This window comes from Rattus norvegicus, chromosome 2, assembly GCF_021556685.1.
Source record: "Rattus norvegicus strain SHRSP/BbbUtx chromosome 2, alternate assembly SHRSP_T2T, whole genome shotgun sequence".
Taxonomy (NCBI): Eukaryota; Metazoa; Chordata; class Mammalia; order Rodentia; family Muridae; genus Rattus; species Rattus norvegicus.
Window position 1 is genome coordinate 236,634,998 of NC_141535.1, and position 23,690 is coordinate 236,658,687.

Consider the following 23,690-nt stretch of genomic DNA (forward strand, 5'->3'; position numbering starts at 1 on the left):
ACAAACACTCTCCAATGAGCTCATCAATAACGAGTACAGCACCCTACAAATGCCTCACTGTTGCTATTCACCTAAAGGTATATTAATTGAACAGAAAACCTACATAGACTATTCCTTGTGATGGCTATTAGATTTCAGTGCTTAAAATCAGTGCGACTTCGTAGACATGTAACATCACACACAGATGTGAGGCATAGAGTAAAATGAAGACTGGAAAACTTCATTTTAATGGTATAATTGATACAAGGTATAACAATGTTACCATTCCCATGTGTGTTCAATATTGAGACCCTTATCGAGATACTTTGTATTCCTTGTACATGATTTTGAGACCCAATATGTATTTTACACATCTGTCAACTGTAATCCATACCAGCCTAAGACGCATGTCACCAGTGGCCACCATATTGTTTAGTATCCTAGTATCTAGGTACCTTACACTTCAAGGGAATTATTTGTTTTAATTTAAAACTTAACCATCTTTTTCCCATAAAAAGAACTGCAGATCCCTGTCACATCCACTGTGTGTGGTGTCTGGAAATCCGTCTTCAGTTAATCAGTCCTTACCTTCTCTTGTAGAAGGGAAGTGGCCCCTGCTTGCAAGGCACAGCTCCGGTGAACCCCATAGTCCATCATTTGGAGTTACAAAGGGTAGTTTGGGTCATATAGGAGGTTTTACTCCACATCTGAACTGGGCTTTGAGCATCAAACCCAAATCAGATGCGCTAAGACCCCTGCGCTAAAATACAGGTATTTTCCAAGTAACTGGGAGAAATAACTATGAAAGGATTTTCTTAGGTTAGAAATTAGCGCCAAGTAGACCAAACTATTGAATGAGTTATGGAAACCTCTGGGTTCACAGAGCATGTGGACTACAAGATTGTGCCTCCAGAGTTATAGATAAAATGTCCCGTCTCCAGCTGCTGGCCCTGCCAACTGGGGTTACAGGCTCTCACCCTGAGGACAGCTTTGGGGGTTATCTGTGTTGGAAGTACAGAATCCTTGGTGCAAGGGCTTTAATTACATTCTTAACATCTTTTATAGTGACTTTTGAAAATATTTTTGAAATCTTGAAAATATTTTTACTTTACATGCCAGAGTACAAGGGTATGGGTGAAGGTCAAAGTACAACTTCCAGGGTTTGGTTCTTTCCCTCCACTTGGCTGTTCAGGCTTGGCAGCACTGGAAAAGAACACAATAACATAAGACATTTTATTTAAAATGTAACTTAGCAAAGACTTTAATGTGTCTACATGAATTTCTCTATCACAAATGTTCAGTACCGATGGAGGCCAGAAGAGGGCGCTGGATGCCCAGAAACTAGATTTACAGATGGTTGTGAGATATTTTGTGGGCGCTGCAGTCAAACTTGTGTCTTCTGCAAGAGCAACGAACGTTGAGCCATCGCTCCAGCCCTAAGCATGTTTTTTTTTTAAAGTGGCAGAACATAATGAATGAGGGAATGCGACTTCAATGTGTAAATAATTATTTGAATAAAAGTGGGGAAACGGCCACGTTTCACAAAGATCCTGTAAGCCAGTTTGAATAACTGACGTTGCTGTTGCTTTCTCTCCCGTTGCTAGGTAACTATGTAAAACGGAAGCAGAAGAAGCCGTGATTAGTGCTGCTGACAAACACTCATTTCTGCAATTTTATATTCTTGATCAACAGGGAGAAACGGGAGACCAAGGAGATATTGGGAAAATTGGCGAAACAGTAAGCTGGTTTTCTATGCTCAAGTTTTGTTGGTGGTGGTTTTTCCCCCCCCCCCACCATCTGTGTTTCTTGGGAATGGTGTTAACCCTGATCTATTAGCTATTGTTGTGTTAGCAAGAACTGGAACAGAACGTATCCACCACTGACGTACACTCACATCTCATGGTCCTATGGACAAATGAAAGGTTATGGTGCACGGGATATGGAGATGGGCTGTGATTTGGGACATGTTTATGGTCTTAGGAGCATCTTTCTTGTAACTCTTTGACATTCCATTTCAGTTCCATTAGGTTCAGTCTAAATCTGACCGTATGAGAAAGGTGTCGTAAACAAGATAAGGGGGCCAAATGCCTGTAATTGCAGCTACAATTGTAGCTCTGTGTCACGTTTGTGAGTTCGAGATCAACCTGGTTTATATAACAAAACACTGTCTCAAAGAATAAATAACCACAAAAAGCTGGTTAGATCATAACAGAGTGTATGCTGGTGATCTGACTTAAGATTTGAAGGGGAGGGCCCAAGCACAAGCCGGGAAGTGTCAGGTGTGATATTGTTTTTAATCAGATGCAGTTTGCTTAGGCTTACCTTAAGGCTGTAGCAGAAAGTACCTTGTAACTTTGTAAGATGCAATTCTTTTAATTGTGCACTCGTGAGTATGTATATGTATATATATATATATATATATATATATATATATATATATATATATATATATATGGAAGTCGCATTCCATGATTCATTACTTTCCTGTCGTTTCAAACATATGCTTAGGGCTGGAGAGCTGGCTCAGCTGGGGCCCAAGGAGCTGGATTTCCAGCAATCGTGCAGTGCTGGACAAGGGCACTGGGAACCGAGTTTCAGCCCCCTGCAAGAGTACTAGACACGGACGAGCCACTCTCCAGCTCTGCTCATAATGATTATATCATGTCTATAAAATAATTTTGATTCGAATCTACTTTCAATAATGAGGAAGGCCATCAAAAATAATTTCAAGGAGACTGGGGCGATGTCTCCAACAGTGTGTGTTTGCTGTGCACACAGAGGGACCTGAGTTTGTCTCCAGAACCCAAGCAAAAACCAGCAAACCAGCACTCGCTATAATCTCAGTGCTTGAAGTGAAAAGAAGATGCTGGGAGTTTGCGGGCCAGCCAGGCCAGCTGGGACAGTCGGGCCAGCTGGGACAGTGGGCTCTAGGGCCACTGAGGTCACCTGCCACGAGGGACAGGAGAACAGGACACCTGAGGTCACCCTCTGACCTTCACACACTTGCACACCTGAGTGAGTGTACACACACACATATGCACACACACACATGCACACACACACACCACATACACACACATGCACACACACACACACACACACACACACACACACACCACGTACACAAATATACAAAAAGAAAATTTTTAACAAGGGGACCTATATAAAAAAGTGATGAACTGTCAAGGGCGGAAATGTCTACCATGTGCAAGGTTAGCTGTCACGAAGCAAGTGAGTGAGATGGTTTGTCTCCATGAGCAAATTCCCACATAGCCTAGCTCAAGACTTAAATAGAAGTCGAATTTTCTACAAAATCATTTTGTAAGCTTAACTTGTTTTACAATCCTCAATCCTGGTGTTGTAATAAGAAAAAAAATACTTTGAGAGCCTTAGTTTTACCATTGCCATATTAGTAAAAGTAGTAATTAATTGTCAAGGAATTGTTACTACTCCCAGGTAAGCCTCAGTCAGCAAAAGGTAAGCATTTTATTTGTGGGTTTGCCAAGAAAAAAACTATACTTTTAGTATAGTTCTTAGATCAGATTCTACAAAATATCTAATAGGATTGCAGTGATTTTATTTCTATAGTCAAAGAATTTGAGTGTCAGCTTGCTTAGGAAGTGTGTGTGTGTGTGTGTGTGTGTGTGTGTGTGTGTGTGTGTGTGTGTGTGTGAGAGAGAGAGAGAGAGAGAGACAGAGACAGAGACAGAGACAGACAGAGACAGAGAGACAGAGAGAGGGGGGAGGGAGAGACAGAGAGAAGGAAAGAGAGAAAGAAGAGACTACAGTCAAGATCCAATGTTAAAATGCTAATTAATGACATTTTATTAGCATGTTACATATTTCCTTAATCACACCAGATTAGTTCCATACAGCATAAGAGCCAACAGCTCCACTGCTATCCAGAGGGGGTGTGAGCTACTGAAGTGCTAGATTTCTGGGACTGGAATAAAAGCACCACATTACTCGTTTGCTATGTTTCGGGCATCAGCCAATGATGCAATATTTCATTTAATTCTCAGAGCCCATGGCTCCCTAGATTTTACAGTGAGAAATTCAGAGAAGAGAAATGATTGGTTATAAGTTATGTAACTAAACCTTAATTCCAACCCAGTTTTCCAAGTATAAGACCCGAACGTCCATGTCTACGTATAGCCATGCTAGCCATGCATAGTTGCTCATCGTGACAACCCTCTTGGAAATTTGGAATAACGCAGCATCCATAGCACTTCAATTTTTCACTTCAGATGATCCTTCTGGTAGTCATTTGATTGTCTTAACTGAGTGACTTTTTCTGTCTCTACTCACACTTAGAACCAGATCTGTCACTGAGCCTGTCAAGCTCGACAGTCTCGTCTACGGCTTCCATATCATCTACAGTCATTTCTTGTATTCAGAGAATTGATTTCTATAAATCTGTTCCAAAGCATTCAGTTTCCTTTATTGTTATCATTAAAAATAACAAACTTAATTTCTATAAATGCTTCTTATAAGTCCCCAGTTTCTTTATATTTTTTTATTTAAAAAAAAAAGAAACCCTACATTTACTCACCGACAGTGATATAATTTGTAGATCAACAGTGACACGATGTAACCAAAAAGTTGCTTAGTGTTTTAAAATTCCTGGCATATCACTATTTGAGATTGAGGACAATAATTCAGTATTTTATTTTTTAATTGCTTATTTTATTTATTTATTTCAAATACTATTTCCCTTCCCCATTTCTCCTCTGCAAACCCCCTATCCCATCCCCCTCACCCCTGCCTCTATGAGGGTGCTCCCCCAGCCACCCAGCCACCCACTCCAGCCTCCCCACCCTAGCATCCCCCTACACTGGGGCATTGAGCCTCTGCAGGACCAACGGCCTCCCAAGTATTCTCAGAGTTTTCAAATTTGTGATAGTTTAAATGCACTTCTAATAGTATTCACACTTTATCATTTAAATAGTTAAAATTTTTGCTTAAAGAATAAAATGCACTGAATTTAATATTTACAGACAGCTATGTCCTATAGAAAAAAAAACAGTGCAGACCAAACAGCGAAGTCTAGTCAGTCTTGGCATACAACTGGATTCAAATAACTAAACTTTTCATTATTTGTCAGGGACAATCTGGGATTTACGATGTCAAAGAATAATTCCAATTCTAAGACTCCGCGCCGCTCTTCTAAGAAGTTTAGTATGCCTGTTCTTCCTCTGTCTGCCTACTGACAACTTTTCCCTGGCCCCATGCTAATCTCACTACCTCCTTCTGAAGGATGAACAGACCAGACACGATTTATTGGCTTACACAGTTATACTTGTGTGTGTGTTTCTCTGTGGGAGTATGTGCACATGCATGTGAATGCTTACAGAAGCCAGAGGGCGGGAGATTCCCTGGAGCTGGAGTTGTAGGTGGATAAGACCTGCCTAACATGTGTGCAGGGAACCAAATGTGTCATCTTCAAGAGCTTCAAGTGCTTTCAACCGCTGAACATTAGGAGGCCATGACTTCATAGCCATTCTTGAGTAGAGTGATAACTTCTGTGGAATTCTTGTTATGGTTGATGATGCTCAAAGCCAGACAGGAACGTTCTCAGAAAAGTGGAGATGCCTTTGGGGAGACATCAACGGTGACCAGAATCTTTCTAAGCACCAAGGTGCTCTGTTACCTTAAATACAAGATTGAGAATATTTTCCATAAAGTATCCTTGGGTTCATTCGTTTGCAATTATTACACCTCTTCCCACTTGGCAACATTCATGGTTATCTTACAGTCTAGTCACCCTAATTTATTTCTCAAAATGTAGCTTTGCTTACTGAATTTTACTTTATCGTGTCTTAATTTACCAATGTCTGGACATTCATCCTCTGCCCTCTCCCCCATGCTGTGCTAAATGGTGATGAGTGACCAGTGAACAGAGAGAGAAACAGGAAGGTCCTAAATTAGCCTCAAAATCAAGAACTCCACCTTTCTTAACAAAATCGTCAGAATCAGGGAAGCCACGATGGGTGACCCCTGATGGCTTCAAATCCCAAAAGGGAGGGAAACCGAGGGAAAAATTAAGACAAAAATTCTGCTTATCAAGGGCCCATTCTCCATCTTAAGGTGACCATCCTGCGCTCTCATTGCTGTGGGATGTGTCCAGTCTGCGTCGCCTGTAGGCTATGGTTTAGAAGGTCAAGATCCAAGATTCTAGTCTGCAGCTCCCAGATTTTTCTTTTCACACAGTAACCAGCAAACTGCCCCTGCTCGAAATGGGACCTTGAAGTACAGCCTTGGGAATGAATGGTGAGGAAGATCTGACCTAATATTTAGGAAAAGTTATAAGGAAGAGAAAACCAAGGTTTTAACCTATAATATCCTAAGCCAACCTGGCAACGTGCTTTTAGAATATTGTCAAATATTATTAGTTTGCAAGGGATATGGAAACTTATTTATAATGGAAACAGAAACGATTTTGGAGAAACTGGGAAGTGTTTCAGAAGCGCTCACATAAACCCCTCACTTGATAGAGTGCCTAGGGCTGTGCTTGGGTAAAATTACCATGGAATTAGCTTGATACAAACTCATTTTATTATGTTCCAGGCTTTTCCCCCTTTCACGAAAGGGGAAATTGCTAGCTTTAAAGGGACCTACTAAATCATAGCTCCTGTTTCCTTGAAGGAACAGATCCAGAGGCTGGAAGCACGATTTAACCAACGAGGTAAAGCTAATGTCCCAGTTGACCACAAATTACCCTGACCTCAGCACATCTGAGACTCACAGTCATTTTCTTATGAAATGTCAGCTACCTTCTTCTGTTTCCTGCTACACGTGCTAGGGCACAACTGTAAATACTGTCAACCTCCTGAATGGCGTGACTGATCTGTTTCTTCTTAAGTAATGGAAAATTATGCAGAATGGACACCCATGATACATGCTGTCCTCAGATGGGTCTTTATTAAATATGTTACCAAACAAAAGGCACTCACTATTGAAAACTCGTGATAGATCAGGAACTTTGATTATGTTAGATTTGTTAATATTCACAAATATCTTGGTAGATGTAATTATTCCTGTTCTATGCTTTAGAAAGCTAGTATCTCTGTCTATCGGAATAACTTGTCATGGTCCAGGAGCACAGTGGTGAAGTTAGGGCTAAGAGGAGTTTTCCCTAATGTTTCCAGATTATATCCTGGGACCACTGGGCAACCAGCTGCAGACTTCCAATTGTGTCCCTAATCAACACCTGCTTTTACTACACGGGAGTACAAATTGCACACCACAATTTCGAGAAGGCAGGTTTCTCCAAAGCCACAGCCTATCACCCTTGAAATGTAGCAATAGTGTTGTAAATCTGATTTAAAAGCCATTACAATGTACATACATTGTACTATGTCTATGGAGGCACAAAACATGATAAGAGAAACCTGGTGTGGTGGAGACCACTTGTTAACACAGCAGGAGGACCTGCAGTTCAAGGCTGTCCTCAGCTAGAATGGACTAGAAAAGATCCCATCTCCAAAAATAGAGCGGAAGAGTGACTAACACAGGGCACCAAAGGGCTGGCGTGGTGAGCCTCGCTGGTCCCTAAACAGTGACTGCACCGATGTGTGAACTGCTTTGCTTACACATTGCTGTGATATTTATTCTTCCCACCTAGGAATGTTACCTCTATTTTCATCTATTTAAATATTTTTATCATTTATAAAGACGTGCATCTCACTATTTTTTCTTCAGCTTGAACCTGTACTTCTGTGTCTTAGAAGGATAGCATTTTTTTGTGTTAACTGTCTCTGTGTGCTGTGTGTGTGTGTGTGTGTGTGTGTGTGTGTGTGTGTGTGTGAATGCACCCATGTGTACATGTGCCAATGAAGGCTAGAGTCACCAGATCTCGCCAGAGCCGTAGTTTTGCCAGCAACCAAAAACAGGTTCTGAAGACTAAACTCGGGTCCTTTGTAAGAGCAGGATGCAGGCTTTTCAGCCTCCAGAGATATAAAGACTTTTACAGCCAGAGAAGATGGAACTTCAGTCTTCACTTACGTATCTGTCATCCATACGTACCTACTGAAAAAGCTTGAGTGCTAGACACACCATTAAGGTAGTTTCTGGTGTAGATAATGACAAAATAGATATCCATAAGATTTTATTGAAAAGTCTGTTCTGGTACATAAGACACTCTAAGAAAAAGAAGTAGAAGGTCTTTTGGCATGGCCCATGAGGACATGTGTGTTGATTCGAAGTTTCTATTTTTGGTTGAGAACATATTTCCATTCTCTCAGGTGTGGGTGTTGTGGTGCGCATAGGAGCTTTTGAGGAGACGATATTCTAAGTTGTCCGGAAAGGGTCTAATGCTGGCATGTCTGTTGGAATGCTGTTCTAATGGTCTTCCCTTCGAGCTGTGTTTTTGTGTACAAAGTTTCATCGATTGCTGGTACATTGTATCTTCTTTTATATACATATGTAGCCGTCAGCACAATGGTAAAGGTGGTGGGTTTTGGTGAAAATATGTAAGACAAAGAATGTGTTGGTCCTTTTAGTTTAAGGAATTAAGGGACTCGTGCACGGAAATAATGGAAGGGTCTGGGATAAGGGAACTCCTTGGGAACTCCTGCTGAAATGACTTCGTTGACAGAATGTGATGGCCAGATGACAACCTGGGGATGGGCTGGTGGAAATAGCCATGCTTCTCCCTTAAAAAAGAACCCATGACCTGTGTGACTCGTGGGCTAAACTCCCCACTGTTCAGGCTTATAAATAGCATAGAGCAGGGGTCAGCCAGCATTTGTGTAGAGAGCCAGTAGCTGTTTTTAAAATCCTGAGCCATATGGGGCCTGTTGTAGTCTCTCAGCCATGATGCTGTACTGTGAACCCAACCACAGATGACAATGAATGAATGAGCTTGGCTCTGTTTCCAGTGAAACTTTATTTATAAAAACAGACAGCTGGCGGGAATGGGCGGCAGGCTGGAGTGTGTCTCTTCCCGCTCTACAATGTTTTAGTCGTTCCAGGAGGTGGCAGCTTTACTGTGTCTGCCTTATGTACACCCTGCTTCGTTAGTCTTTTGTCACTAACAAAAAGGCACTAAACACAGGTGTGGTTTCTTTGGGTCTCAGTTTCAAATCCAAACACTCATTCAAGTTAGCAGGCAGGTGGTGCTGCCACCATTCACTGGTTGGTTTTGTTTGTTTCTTCTTTTGTGCTGGTTGCAAACAAAATGAATTTATTTGCTTTTTATATGTGTCAAGTCGAAGGATGCAACCGGAATTTACCATTTTCCCTCTAACGCACACTTGAGATTATTACCAGGAAGCATTTCTAACATTGACGAAATATTTTCCTTGTGTGTTATATTTCCCACTGAGATGAGGTATTTTGCATTTGGGCTCAGCCTTGCTTATAAAATGTCTCTCTCTCTTTTTTTTTACCTTAGCGTAAGATTAAGCCATACAAGGCATGATCATAATACAAGAAAGAAATGACTGTGGCTGGGCGTAATCTTTCTCCTCTTGGCAAATGATGTCTTCACCTTTCAAGGGAGCTATCGGGGCTTCTCTGGACTGTGCTTTAAAGGCACCGTCCCACCCTTGGGCTCTGAGGTGTCACAAGATCACTCCAGTAATATTACAAAAGCCCACGGTACATTATGAGAGAACTGCAGAGAGATTTCTCAGTGCCAATGAAAAAGGAAGTCTCGTGAGGACATCTTCCTCCTTCCGTCTCTTCTCCCTTTCCTTCCTTATTTTTCTGAGACTTGAGGCAAACACATAAAGGTTACTTATTTGTCTGTGTAAATACAACGTGAGGATTTCCATCATTTCAGTATTTTAATTAAGAAACCATTAACCAGTTTGTGAGATGCCTTCCTTCTACAAAAATCTATGATCATTTGCATACTCAAGGGAGAGATCAAACTGATCTGGACACTGAACCCACTCCAGAGACCTCATACAAGACTAGGATGACAATCCAAGCGTTAAAGGGACCATGAACTTAATGGTCCCATCTGCCTGATGCAGAAATTATCTGTAAAACAGTTTTGGGTGATCCTGTGGATCCAGAACACTGGATAAAATTCCTCGCTAGAAAAGATTATATATATCATTCTTGGGTGTTGAAAATGATTTTTAATGCTTTTTAAATATGTGATACTGTTCTTCCTTGTGGTTAAAGAGAATTTTAAAGCTGGATGGTGTAACAAGAGGGACCTTGTCCACATGTTTTTCAGAGTAGAAAGCTGAGATCAAACCTGGTTCAATGACTTTCTTCAGAACTTAGATGTTAAGCTAGAACCAACGTCTTGGCATTTGTAGGTGGCGTGGCCTACTGTCATCCCCCCAATTATCAGCTACAATGATTAGTTAGTAGGAGTGATGGAAACTTGAAAGAGCAGATTTCTCACACTCTAGTTTGGTCTTGGATAGAATTCACAAAATTCACATTTCCAATCAGGATTGCCTGAAAAGACATCCAGAACTAATTTTGTTCTTCATATTTGAAAAAAAGAATCCTCTGGGCTTATAAGTGCACATCCCTCTGTGTGAACGGGCCTGCTAGTTATTAGTCTCAGGGAGACCGCACAGTGAGGAAAGTTATTGCAACACAAGTGTCACTGCAGGGGAATTTCCTTTATTTCTCATCCAACTTTCTTTAAAAAAAAAAAAAAAGTAGCCTAAGTTGAATAAAGATAGGTGGCCGCCCTCTGTTGACGTTCACGTTATCACCTTTGATCGATTACCCAACAGAGGCTCGCCATTCGCCACACGGCCAGGCAAGCTTGGTGCAGCGTGAAGGTCCCTTTCCTCTCGTGTTCCCCAGGCATGTGACTAGAAGCATCCGCTCGGAGGACACGCCATGCACAGCCTCCTGATCGTTGCCAGAGCTGCCTGGCAAAGGCAAAGCTCCTCTCTGAGCTTTCATTTCATGACCGCACATTTGATCCTGGAGAACAAGGGTCAGGTAGTTGATGGGGAAATGTCAGAGCCTGACATTTCCACTTGGATACTTGGCAGACCATCAAGAGACACTTGGTGGGGGACCTTAGGTATCCACATGGCAAGAGGCTGGAGTAGAAACTATGGCCCAAAATACACTTGCCCGAACCTCAGGAACCTGTAAAATTATGAAATACCTGTCTATAGTCTAAATTTAATTGACCATAGAAACAATATGCATTCTTCAGTGTGACACATAATATTATGCTTCAAAGTATTTTGTTGACTAAATAAAACAGTATCTATTTTATGACATTTTAATAAAATGCTCATAAATGTAGGATTTTTCACAAAATCATTTTTCTTCGGTTGTTAAGCAATGGGTACAGGTAGTGTATCATCAGTGCCTAGAGACCTCAAAGTGTCAAATGCTCATGTGTTTGAATGCTTGGTCCTCAACTGCTTAGCATCTTCTTGAAGGCTGTGCAGCCTTTAGAAAGTAGTCTTTGCTGAAGGAAGTGGTTCACACAGGAAAAGTCTTATAGGTTATACCCAGCTGTAGTACCACCATCTCCTCCTCTTCCTCCTCCTCCCCCTCCCCCTCCCCCTCCTCCTCCTCCTCCTTCTCCTCCTATTCTACCTATAGGTCCACCAAAAAGTAAAGAGTCCAAGTCACACTTTCCCAATGGACACTGCCATGCCTTCTCCTCCAAGTTGACATCCTCAACCAAGAGCCAAAGTATGTCTTCTGTTCCTTTCATTGTTTCCTATCATGTATTTGGTCATATCAATGAGAAACAAACCTTACCCAGGTCCCAAATTAAATTTTCCATGTACATTTTGTTTATGCCATGTAGGTAAAGTACCTATGTAGTCAGGTCCTGTACCTACTCCCAAGCTGCTACCATATATACCAACTAAGCCTTTTATTCTTTAGAGATGGCCTTTTCTGTCTATAGCAAGCACTCCAAATCCCTAGGTGGCATGTGAGTACAGTCTAGTAATTAGAGAGGAACATGAAAATCCCAACTAGGGTGTGTGTGTTCTTCAAGGGGAGGTGCATGCTGGAGGACAGTGCTAACATATGATGAGAAAGGACAGGCCGCTCCTCTAAGCAGGAAGAGTTAGGGTCTAATAGCTCGAACTCTTCAGGGACCTCTGTCTAGACATTCCCCTCACAAGGGTCAGAGTCTAGTTTTTCCTGAATCAATTTTCTATTGACCTCAGCACGTTAAACTCGCCTCTGTTGGGAGTTTAAGCTTCTCTGCAGTTTGGTCAGTGTGGTGAATAAATCAAGAACTTCATACGGTTTTCTCTGCCCTCTTACTGTTGATCTCTAGGTAGTATATGACTCGTCGGTGTGTTAAGTGGGCAGCCTTCTCGTTGTACTCTCGTCGAGCCTGGATGTAAGTCTGTCTGCTGAGGCCTTAACCTGGAAAGTGCTCAGGAAAGAAGCAATGAGTCCTAATGTATAGAAGAGGGTGGGTGGTTTGTATTTGTGGTCACCCCTTCTGCTTTATTCAAGGTATCCATTGACTTAGTCAAAATAAAATTATTATCTTCTGTATTCCGGAAATTAGGCCAAACACAAGAGATCAAGGTGCTTTATAGCACACTCAGACTGATAAACTTAAAGCCAATGGTGACGAATTTAGAAAATGTACTAGACAGACAGACTTTTGTGCCACTGTGTCCAAATACCTGAAAGAATCATTTAAGAGAGTGAACTCTTATGTTGGCTCAACCGTGTAAAAAGGCTGAACCCATGTATTTGCGCCAAACATCACGGCAATGGGGGGACTCTCTGGGGCTGTTCTTGATATCTGAGTAGACAGCAAGCAGAGAAGGCAGAGGGCAGGAAGAGGCTAGAGTAAAGTCCACCCCTCAAGACTTCTTCAGGGGCCTTCCCCCGACTAGATTCCACCTCCAAGTAATGCCAGCATATTATGAATCTATCAAATGGTCATCTATGCTATCGATGAGGTAAAAGCTTTCATGATCTAGAAAGGTCTTCACACATTCACACACAGATGTGCTCTTCTTAATTTTCCAGATGTTTCTTTATTCATTCACTCAAGTTACTCATCATACACACACACACACACACACACACACACACACACACACACACACACACACACACACATAAGGCTGCTTGCTCCAAACCATGCTGTCAAAGGAATAACTTCTGAGATTATAGATTTCATTTGAAAATGTGAATGAATGATCCAAAGATTGGTCATTTGGAAACTGACATATGAACAAATAATCAGAAAGGCCTCGGGTATAAGCCTTAAAATTACCCTCAAATAAAAAATCTGAAGGAAAACCATTGAAAACAAAAATAATAGACATCGTTCATCCTTTGCCAATTTGCTCTCCCTGCATAATAAATCCGAGCCTTTTCCTTATCTTTTCCTCCCTCCACATGCGTACTCTCTAGGGTTGACTCTCAGTTAGGACTGTTTCCTGATGGTCTATGAAGTTCTTGGCCCGAGGCCCACATTTCCTCTGTACTAGGAGCATTCCTACCAGAATCCCTCGGTGCTATTTCTTCTTCATCATGTTTTGAAAAGGAATTCTTGTGGCTAGAGAGATGGCTCAGCAGTTAAGAGCACAGGCTATTCTCCCAGAGGACCGGGATTAGTTCTCAGCACAGACGTGGTGGCTCACAATTGCCTATGAGTCACAGTTCCAGGGACCTGAGACTCTCTTCTGGCCTCTTCAAGGATTGCACATGGTTCACAGATATACACAGGCAAAACCCCCACACACACAAAAGCAAGCAAGCAAACAAACAAATAATAAGGAACTCTTGGACTAGGGAGATGGCCTACTTGGTAAAGTGCTTGTCCCACAAGGAGAAAGACCTGTGTTTGGATCTCAAACATGCAACACAAAAGGGGACAGGTAAGGCAGTGCATGTCTTTAGCCTTAGCTCTGAAAGGGAGGAATTAGGTAGTTCCCCAGAGCTTGTCCACCAGCCAGCTTAGCCAAGCAATGACCACCGTATGTCTCAAAAGAAGACACACAGAGAGAGAGAGAGAAAGGAAGACACCAAGTCTCAACCTCTGGCCTCTACACACACACACACACACACACACACACACACACACACGGACATGAGTCCCTGCATATATACATGCACACACAAAAAAAGAAAAGAGAAGGAAACAGTGATTCTGCTGTGTCACTCAGCTAGATGACATGGTCTTCCTTACCCATCCCTTGACAAACCATCGTGAGGCCATCTTCTTGAGAAAAGGTGTGAGCGTGAAGACATGACACAGGTAAACAGTTCCTGTGAGAACACATGTCCCATTTAGTGCTTGAAAATAGAGATTTTTTTTTCATGTGTGGCTCAACTTTTGCTTCTCCGTTCACCAAAAAGTTCATATTACATTGATATACCAAGTTGACACTTGAAAGGTTAAAAAAAAAAGAAGATCAAAACCTGGCTAAATATGGTGGTTTTCTATAGTAGCAGTGGGGAGAGTGTACATCTGTCATGGTGAGATAGCTTAGATACTTTGCGTAACTTTGAAAGGAAAACAAAAACCACTGATATAAATATTACAGCTAATAAGTTCCCAAGATGCAACAGAACGAAGTTCTAGGGAATTTGCTTTCTGCACTGTGCTTTGGAGTAAAATTAAAAATCTCCGAGGTCTGCCGTCCTCTTTATCCTGTCACGCAGTTGTTCACGTGTTTAAGATGCGAACTCTTGCGAGGTCTCTGTAAGGCACAGTGACGTTCAAAGACAATTGTCAAGTACAGGAACTTTCTATAAGATGTTTTCTAGCACCTTTTCCAACCAGGAAACATTCTAATTTTGTATTACTCTTAGAATGAATCAGTAAGATGTGGTTACTTAAAAAAAAATAGAGGCAGAACATTTTTGGAGTTTTTACTGACTTTGGGAGGAAAAATAATATTTCACTTGATTCTAAAAGTCGATTTATCCCACATCAGGCTCTTTTGGCCCTCCACATTTTGGCTCTAGTTAACGAAATCTTTAAATAGACCATTACGTATCCCACTTTGCAAAAACGTGAAATGTTTTCAATTATTATGGTTTTTTAACTCCCAAGGAGAGCATGGCCTAGCTGAAGACTTTGTCGTATTCCCTGCTGCGCGTTCCGTGTAGGATCAGTGCGTAGAAGAGTCTTGATGAGCATTCTTCCCCAAACGGCATGTGTTGTTGATAATTCCTAAAAGTGGATGAGATGGCTTCCACAAGTGTTTTGTGTTCATTAAATGCACAACAGAACGGATCGGAGCCTCATGAGCCATATGGTCCGTTTTCACACTAGATTCTACTTACAGTGTGCAAGCGCAGCGTGGAGGGTTGATAAGCAAGTGGGCATGGCTGTGTTTCAGGGCAAAATGCCAAGGATATGCGTTCTGTATGCTGACTCGTGTCTGCTGACTCCTGACTGTTGGAATTCTGTATGATTTTTATCTATGGGCAGTTTTTTTTTGTTAACTGCTTAACCTTGGTGGTCATTCATTCCAAACTGATTGGTACGGCACATTAAACATAATAGACATTTAGTTACTAAAACTTTACTTGTCTCATCTATAGAAAAGTATACACCATTTTAACAATAATTTAGGGGTTCCTGTAAAAACCACTGAAAGTAAATAATTAGTAAGAATCAAAGTTTTAATGCATTAATCATAGCTAGCTAAAAATAGACTTTTATAGACTTTATCATTATGACTTTAAATATATAATTTCTTGGCTACTCGTCCCTGAGAGAAGAGCTCTCTGATTTCCATCTTTTAGGATAGAGTGTCTTGAAGCTGGGATGATGGCTCAGTGAGTAGCAGTATTTGCTATGATTTCAGAAGGACCTGAATTCAAATTCCTGACACCAGGTAAAGATAAAAATCTGAGTACGGCTATGCATGTCTGACCTAGCTCCGGGCCACGGGAATCCTGGGAGCTCACTGGGCAGCCAGCCTAGCCTAAGTGGTGGTTGCCCTCAGTGCATATATGCAGGTGGGCATGTGAGAGAAAACGGGAGAATGAGAGAGAGACGGAGACAGAGACAGAGAGAGAACAAGAGCAGGAGAGAGACTAAGAATGTGGGGTGGATTATAAACTGCTAAGCAGTGTGATGTGGGTGTCATGACAGTGTGTAACTAGGTCATAAGAGACACGGCAGTGTACACTCTGCCCACTTTCTATCTGGGATCATTTGCTCTGTGGTGAGGCAAACTTCACGTGATTGGCTTGCCGAAGAGGTCTGTATGGCAAGGCAGTGATGCCTCCAGCCCACATCCTTCTTAGGTGTAAATCTGCTAGTCTCAGTCTTTCATCGATTGTGTCAGAGACCTGAGCCAGAGCTGCCCACAGAAGCCATAGCCATCCATTCCTTGGTTCTGACGTACAGAAATGGTGGCTGAGTAAGTGTTTCTTATTTTAACCCATTCACATTGGGGGAGATTACGTGATGTGAGAACTAAGTCAAGAGTGTGGAATCAATAAAGACAGACACCATCACTCATATTTTGTTTCTGTAAGCTAAATCTCAGTTAGCCATCTCCCATGCTGAACACTAACATCTTTCTTTTTCACCTTTATTAACTTGAGTATTTCTTATTTACATTTCGATTGTTATTCCCCTTCCCGGTTTCCGGGCCAATATTCCCCTAACCTCTCCCTCTCCCCTTCTATATGGGTGTTCCCCTCCTCATCCTCCCCCTATTACCACCCTCCCCCCAACAATCACATTCACTGGGGGTTCAGTCTTGGCAGGACCAAGGGCTTCCCCTTCCACTGGTGCTCTTACTAGGCCATTCATTGCTACCTATGAAGTTGGAGCCCAGGGTCAGTCCATGTATAGTCTTTGGGTAGTGGCTTAGTCCCTGGAAGCTCTGGTTGCTTGACATTGTTGTACATATGGGGTCTCGAGCCCCTTCAAGCTCTTCCAGTTCTTTCTCTGATTCCTTCAACGGGGGTCCTATTCTCAGTTCAGTGGTTTGCTGCTGGCATTCGCCTCTGTATTTGCTGTATTCTGGCTGTGTCTCTCAGGAGAGATCTACATCCAGCTCCTGTCAGTCTGCACTTCTTTGCTTCATCCATCTTGTCTAATTGGGTGGCTGTATATGTATGGGCCACATGTGGGGCAGGCTCTGACTGGGAACACTAACATCTTAATATTGTGAATTTCCATTGGTCAATGACTGACATTATCTCCTGAACAGAGTCCTGTTCAGAAGGTCTGGCCTGTTTCCTGCAGTGTTTCCCCTAAGCTTCCCTATGACAGTTACGAGCTCTGGGTCTCAAGGGAAGCCTTTCTTTAATCCATTTGGAGGTGATTCTTATGCAGAGTGTGAGGTGGGAATCCAGTTTTATTCTTCTGTTTTTTGTGAACAACGAGTTTTCCCAGCACCCTTTTTTAAGAAGAAAAAGAATGAATGGAAAGGAACAAAACCAGGACTCTTTTTCTATACTAGCACCTGTTGATATTTAAATGGATTGTGATTGTGCCCAGGTATACCCAACTAGTCTTTGAGCGCTTCAAAATTAAAAATATATTTGCTTCTGGTTCTGAGTTGTATCTCATCCAAGATCTTACCTCTATGGGGTGAAATGCCTATTTTGTGGATAATTATGAAAACTAGTCAGGGCACTGGGACCTTACTTTTAGAAAGTATTTGTAGTTTGAAAGAGGAGGAGGAGGGAGGGGGAAGGGGAGAGGAAGGGGAGAAAGAAGGGATGGGGAGGGGTGGGACAATAATAATAATAGGAGGAGGAGGAATAGTAGGAGTAATAAAAGGGAGAGAGAAGGGGGAGGGAAAGGAGGGAGAGGAGGAAGAGGAGGGAGAGGAGGGAGAGGAGGGAGAGGAAGAAGAGGACGAAGTTATGGGAGTCATTGGCTGATGCACACCTCCCAGCATGAGTTCTATGGCTTGCAGTGAGTTTCCAGTGTAAGTTGGCTGTCTAGCAATGGGGGAGCTGGCTAGGAGTCAGTCCCTGGGGGAATATTAAACCCAGCAGTATAGTCTTGCCATTACAAATGTATTGGTCCCGACCACTTATGATGGATTAGGCTCCAATATCATGTTGTTTAAAAAAGAATCATTCTGCAACAGAGGGGAAAGACATCTTAGGTGTAATTGCTTTCCACTCAGAAGTGTACTTCTGTTGTAGATGAACTTTCTTTTAGTTGGCTGGCCGAGCAGAAATCATGTTCTCAATAGAATAATTTTGCATGGTTTCCAGCGGTAATTGTGTCTCCTCTCTGCTGCCAAACTTCATAAGAGAGTCAGCCACACAAGGTAATTGTTTTCCATGCTTCTGTCATGTGTCCATCATGTGGGCACTGTTAACTCTTTGGCAGCCACGCCCAAACATGCAGAAGCTACTGAGGTTGTTTCTGGAGGTCACCACTGACCTACAATGTCAAATCATATCACTCTCTTGGAGTTTTCCTTAAGGATGGTTTTTTCCTTCCCTTGAAACCAAGCTCCTTGGCTTTCTTTGTGCATCACCAGGTCTCCTCCAACCTCACTCTTTCGTTCTCCCTTTCTACCTCTGATAGTCTTCATCAAGATCCTCTCCCTGTTCGTCTTATTATTACTGTGGATGGTAATTGTCCTGCTGTGAGTAGGGTGTGTGCTGCATTTTTCTGGTAATTACAACCATGTCAGGGAGACAACTGTGAAACAATTGGAGCGAGGTTCAATTTTTCCAATTTTATGTCACTTCATGTGTCATTTTAATTCATTGTATCGTTAGGAAAATATTAGCCACTGGATCAAAATAAACACAAAATTGAATGTTACAACATGATGCAAAGTTATCATTACTCGTGTTTCTAAGGCAATTAAGAAAGTCAGGCATCTTCATTGAAACAGTTCTCCAGTCCCTTGAGACCGTTGTCACATGGGGTAGAAAGCAGTGAGGAGGTTTAGTTATTATTCATGTAAACGAGTGTTATATGTCACCGGCCAAATGTGTAGATAGTTTTGTAGTAAATGGTAATACCCACCAAATAGCTAGGGGATTTAAAGCCTGTGGGTTTCAGATTGGCAAGGACCGACTAAAGAAAGCCACGCTCAAATTACTTGTTTGGACGAGGACAGTTGAAGGCAGCAGAAAAAGCTTTTGGAAAAAGTTGAGTGAGAGAAAGGTGTGAAAGGAGTGAAAAAGGAGAATGATCAATGACATAAAATAGAAAATTTGGAAGTAAGCGATGCCTAAGCATGGTACCACAAACAATAGAGGGCAGTGGATATATATATATATATATATATATATATATATATATATATATATATATATCTCACATGATTTCATCACCATGCCACTAACCCACTAACTTTGGTAGTGTTATCAGGATTCTCCTTTTAAAGATGAGGTAGCTAAATTAAGAAGAGGTGTGTTTGTGTGTGTGTGTGTGTGTGTGTGAGAGAGAGAGAGAGAGAGAGAGAGAGAGAGAGAGAGAGACAGAGAGAGAGAGAGAGAGGGAGAGAGAGAGAAAGATGACTGAGTCACTATATAAACAGAAACATAGTTCCAGGATCCTCTTATGTCTTGTGATGATGAAACTCCAGACAGATGGGTTAAAGATCCAAATAGAGAAGACAAAAAGTGCACATCATTAAAGAACGTAAAAATAAGCTTTTCAAAAGCTACAGTCCATGCCTATGGAATAGTCACATTTTAAGCACTCGGTGTTTACCTAAGTGTATCCATGCTGTTTAAACTACTCTTCTTTTTATTTATGTATTTATGTATTTATGTATTTATGTATTTATGTATTTATTTATTTATTTTTCATGTATGTGAGTACACTGTAGCTGTCTTCAGACACACCAGAAGAGGGCATCAGATCCCATTACAGATGGTTGTGAGCCATCATGTGGTTGCTGGGATTTGAACGCAGGACCTCTGGAAGAGCACTCTTCTTAATGTAGCAAGCTCATCTGAAGGGAGATCCTGAAAACACTACCAAAGTTAGTTAGCATGAAATCATGCTCACACACACACACACACTCACACATACACACACACTCACACACACACACACACTCACACACACACACACTCACACACACACACATGCATGCACACATAGACACACACACAATATTTAATACATGTCACTGCATCCAAGATCATGTGATAACCAAGCAGCTACTGATACAGATATGACTGTGAACTTGTGGATAACAATCATACTATGTATTAAGTTCAATTCTGCTCAATCACCCATTGACCATGGTTCACTGCTTTGTATATGTAAATATATATTATATAAAAATCTATCTAAGCAGGATTTATACCTGGTAGACATTGAAAACATTTCATGTGTCCTTAAGTAAAGTTCGAAAGTTATTACTCCCTTACAATTTAAGAAAGAACTGTAATGTGTTCATGTTCTTTTTTGCTCTTTATATCAATTAAAGAAGAAACAATAAATATGCACAAATACAAGCATGGAAAGAACCCAAGTCATGTTCCTTCCAAATGCCATTGCTGGTGGCCTTCTTTCCTCTGTCCTCACAACTGCGGTCCTTCCTCGGGCTGTGTACCAGCTGGAAGCCCAGCCTCCCTTCTTCATTTTGCTGGCTGACCTCTTCCTACTCAAGCTATGGATTGTCTGGCTCCTGCCCTCCCCAGACTCCTTGCTAAAATACCTTCTCTTTCATTCTCTGTCACCAACGTTATGTCCTCCATGAGCTTAGATCATACTTACAACTGTGAGCGGTTTCCCTTCTGTGTTACCAGGTGTTTTGATTTGCCAGGTGTTTCTAGCTTGATTTGTCACAGTGATGAAACCAAGACCAAAAGCAAGTTGAGGAGGATAAAGCCTATTTAATATATAGGTTTTAGTCCCACCATCAAAGGAAGCCAAGGCAGGAGCTTGAAGCAGGGAACCGTGGAGAAACGCTGCTTGCTGGCTTGGAGTTTTAGGCTTGCTCAGCTTACTCTCTTATACACCTGAGGCCCACCCATCCAACAACATCAGTTAACAACTAAGAAATGCTCCCACGGACGTGCCCGCAGGCCAGGCTGATTGAGGTAGTCCCTCAACTGAAGTTTCCTCTGCAGGTGACTGTGGGTTGTGTCAAATGGACAGCTGGAGCTAACTACGTCATCAAGATAGGGCCTAAACCTGTCTTACCTCAGTAGCCAGTACCGGAAGAGATACCAAATTCTTGTATAACTGAACAAATAAATGAACACAAATGGGCATCAAGATACTCTCGAAGGTAGTCACAAAAATTTATGCTAACATATCCCCAACAAGTAGACATGGAGGTTGTAGATATTTATAACATCCTGTTGTTCACTAGTTTATGAGGTCAGAGACTACATCGTCTCCCAACAAAGTATTGCTATGCATTAAGATTTGATTTAGGTAATTTTTGACTCAATGAATAAATGACTTCTAACAGGAAGTCATAGGCTATGTACCTATTCTACACAGGATTTGCCTCCAAATAAAATTAAGATGAAGGTGATGTAAACAGTAATTATAGGTGATTTAAAACCAGGATGCTATAAGAGCAATGTAATGTATACATATTTTCTGTCATTTTTCTTACAAGGGACCTGTTGGTTTACCTGGAGAAGTAGGGATAACCGGAAGCATTGGCGAAAAGGTAATTCATTTCGTTATTTTGTTTTGTATTAAGAACTGCAGGCTAACTTCAGTCTTCCATATATGGCTTTTAGTGTTGATTGATCGGAAGGCACTTGTCACCCTAAGAGGGGACTAGAGGATGGAGGGTTAGAGACACTAATCACTTTTCTGTGTGTCCACACATCTACAACAAAACATCCACGTCCAAGAAGCACATGGTGAGAACGCAGCAGCTGCTTGGGCATTTCCCACACTTACATTGCACAAATGGAGTGTCTCACCATGAGGGACCTTCCAACCTGGTGGTTGACAGGCTCATAGGACAGCAACAACCTGAAGGAGGGTTCTACCTTCTTGTATTGTTAAGCCTGTATCGCAGCAGTAATTCAACCAGCGGTGGTCACAGTAGCCATCAAGGCCAGTGAAAAGGCACAGTGGCTCAGCCTCCCCTGGTCCAATCTGTTGGAACTACAGAAAGCACACAGTACCCAGTACCCTCCTGCTCCCAGTACCAAGGATGAGTCTGGGAGAGAGCAGAGCATCCTCATCGTCTGCCTCCTCAGCGAGGAGGAGACAACCGATTGGTCTTGTTTTTCTCTCTGAATGTTTACTTTTATTGTGTTTACTTGCACCATGTTTTCTTCTGCTGTCAACAGGTGCATTTCCCTCTCTTTCCAATGTTGATCATTCTCTTTTTTTTTCTACACTCTGTCATTTTATTACTTAATAATTTTAGCTTAAATAGCTTTTTAGTTCCTATCTTATTCTTTTTTTATTATCTTTAATCTTTTTTTTTACAGTCCAGTCATTATTCCCTTCCTATTCTGTCTCTGACAGTTCCTCATCCCAATCCTTCTCCTCCATCTCCAAGTGGATGTCCCCAACCCACCCCCCACACACATACACCGCCAGGCTTCCCCACTCCCTCAGGCCTCAAGTCTCTCAGGGATTAGGTGCATCTTCTCTCACTGAGGCCAGACCAGGCAGTCCCCTGCTGTGTGTATCAGGGGCCTTGGACCACTGGTGTATGCTGCCTGGTTGGTGGCTCAGTGTCTGAGAGATCTCTGGGGTTCAGGTTAGTTGAGACTGCTCGTCTTTCTATGGTCTTCTTCAACCTCTTCCCGTTTTTCCCTAACTCAATTCCAATGGTTCCTACTTCAGTCCAATGGTTGTATGTAAATAGCTACTTCTGTCTGCTGCTTGTTGGACCTCTCAGCGGGCAGCCATGTTAGGCTCCTTTCTGTACGCACACCGAAGCACCAGTAACGGTGTCAGGGCTTGGAGTCAGAGTCTAAGTATCTTAGCTCCTCTCTTTTCTCTCCTTAAGGGAATATAGAAACTAGAAAGTTGGTTTTTCATTGTGCTTAAATATCTGATTTGCTTTTGAATTGTTCCACTGTGGTCTGTTTGCTCTCCCTGGAGCATTGATGGAGATTGAGAGCTCGAGATAAAACCAGCCCCTAAGAACACTTTCACACAGAACCAGAAGGGATATCCCAAGAAATGCAAAAATATTTACATAGAAACACAAGAAAAGTGGAAAGTCGAGGCAGAATGACTCGAGCCAAAGCGAATGAGACCGCAATAACCGAATCCAAAAATAATGTAAAAAGACTAAGCAGTGCATTCAGAAGTTCACTTTAAAAAGCACCAGCGACCTCACAGAGGAGTCAAACAAACAGACAAATGGGATAAGAAAGTCAAACCAAGATTTAGAGAAGAATTTTAGTAAGAAAAATGAGAAATTCAGTAAATAAACAGATTCCGAGGGGGAAAGGCAGGAATTTTGGAAATGAAAGGCACCATGAATCAAAACTTGAAACTGTGGACAATATTACCATTAAATTAAGGAGAAGCAAGTTTTTCACAGATTGATGATATGGTTAAGGAATGAATACCTTCAGACAGAAAAAAGAGGAAAGAATTAAAAGATGAAAAGTGAGACTTCTCAATGTAGAAAAAGAATGTATCTGTGAACTAGAGCTGCAAGAAATCCACTCACTGAAGCCATGCAGAACAGTATTCCAAGTGTAGGGAAAGTTCTGTCCATCCAAGAGACAATGTAGAGCCCCAAATGGACATAAAAAGGAGTGGAATGGCGCCATTGCTGAAATGGAGGTCATGATGTTAAGGGAAACAAGCCGGGCTTGAAAGGAAAACATTTCATGGTTTCTCTCACACGTGGAATTCAGTAAGTGTAAAAGGGAGGCCC

The 23,690-nt window shown here is 41.8% G+C and overlaps 1 protein-coding gene across 3 annotated transcripts in view; it reads left to right on the plus strand.

Moving 5' to 3' along the window:
* Window positions 1-23,690, plus strand: part of Col24a1 (collagen type XXIV alpha 1 chain) — a 257,704-nt gene that overhangs the window by 116,165 nt on the left and 117,849 nt on the right. For all 3 annotated transcript variants that reach the window (XM_087631264.1, NM_001447429.1, XM_087631268.1), the window contains 2 exon segments: window positions 1,672-1,716; window positions 21,444-21,497. In XM_087631264.1, the coding sequence (XP_087487390.1) occupies window positions 1,672-1,716; window positions 21,444-21,497 (99 nt within the window).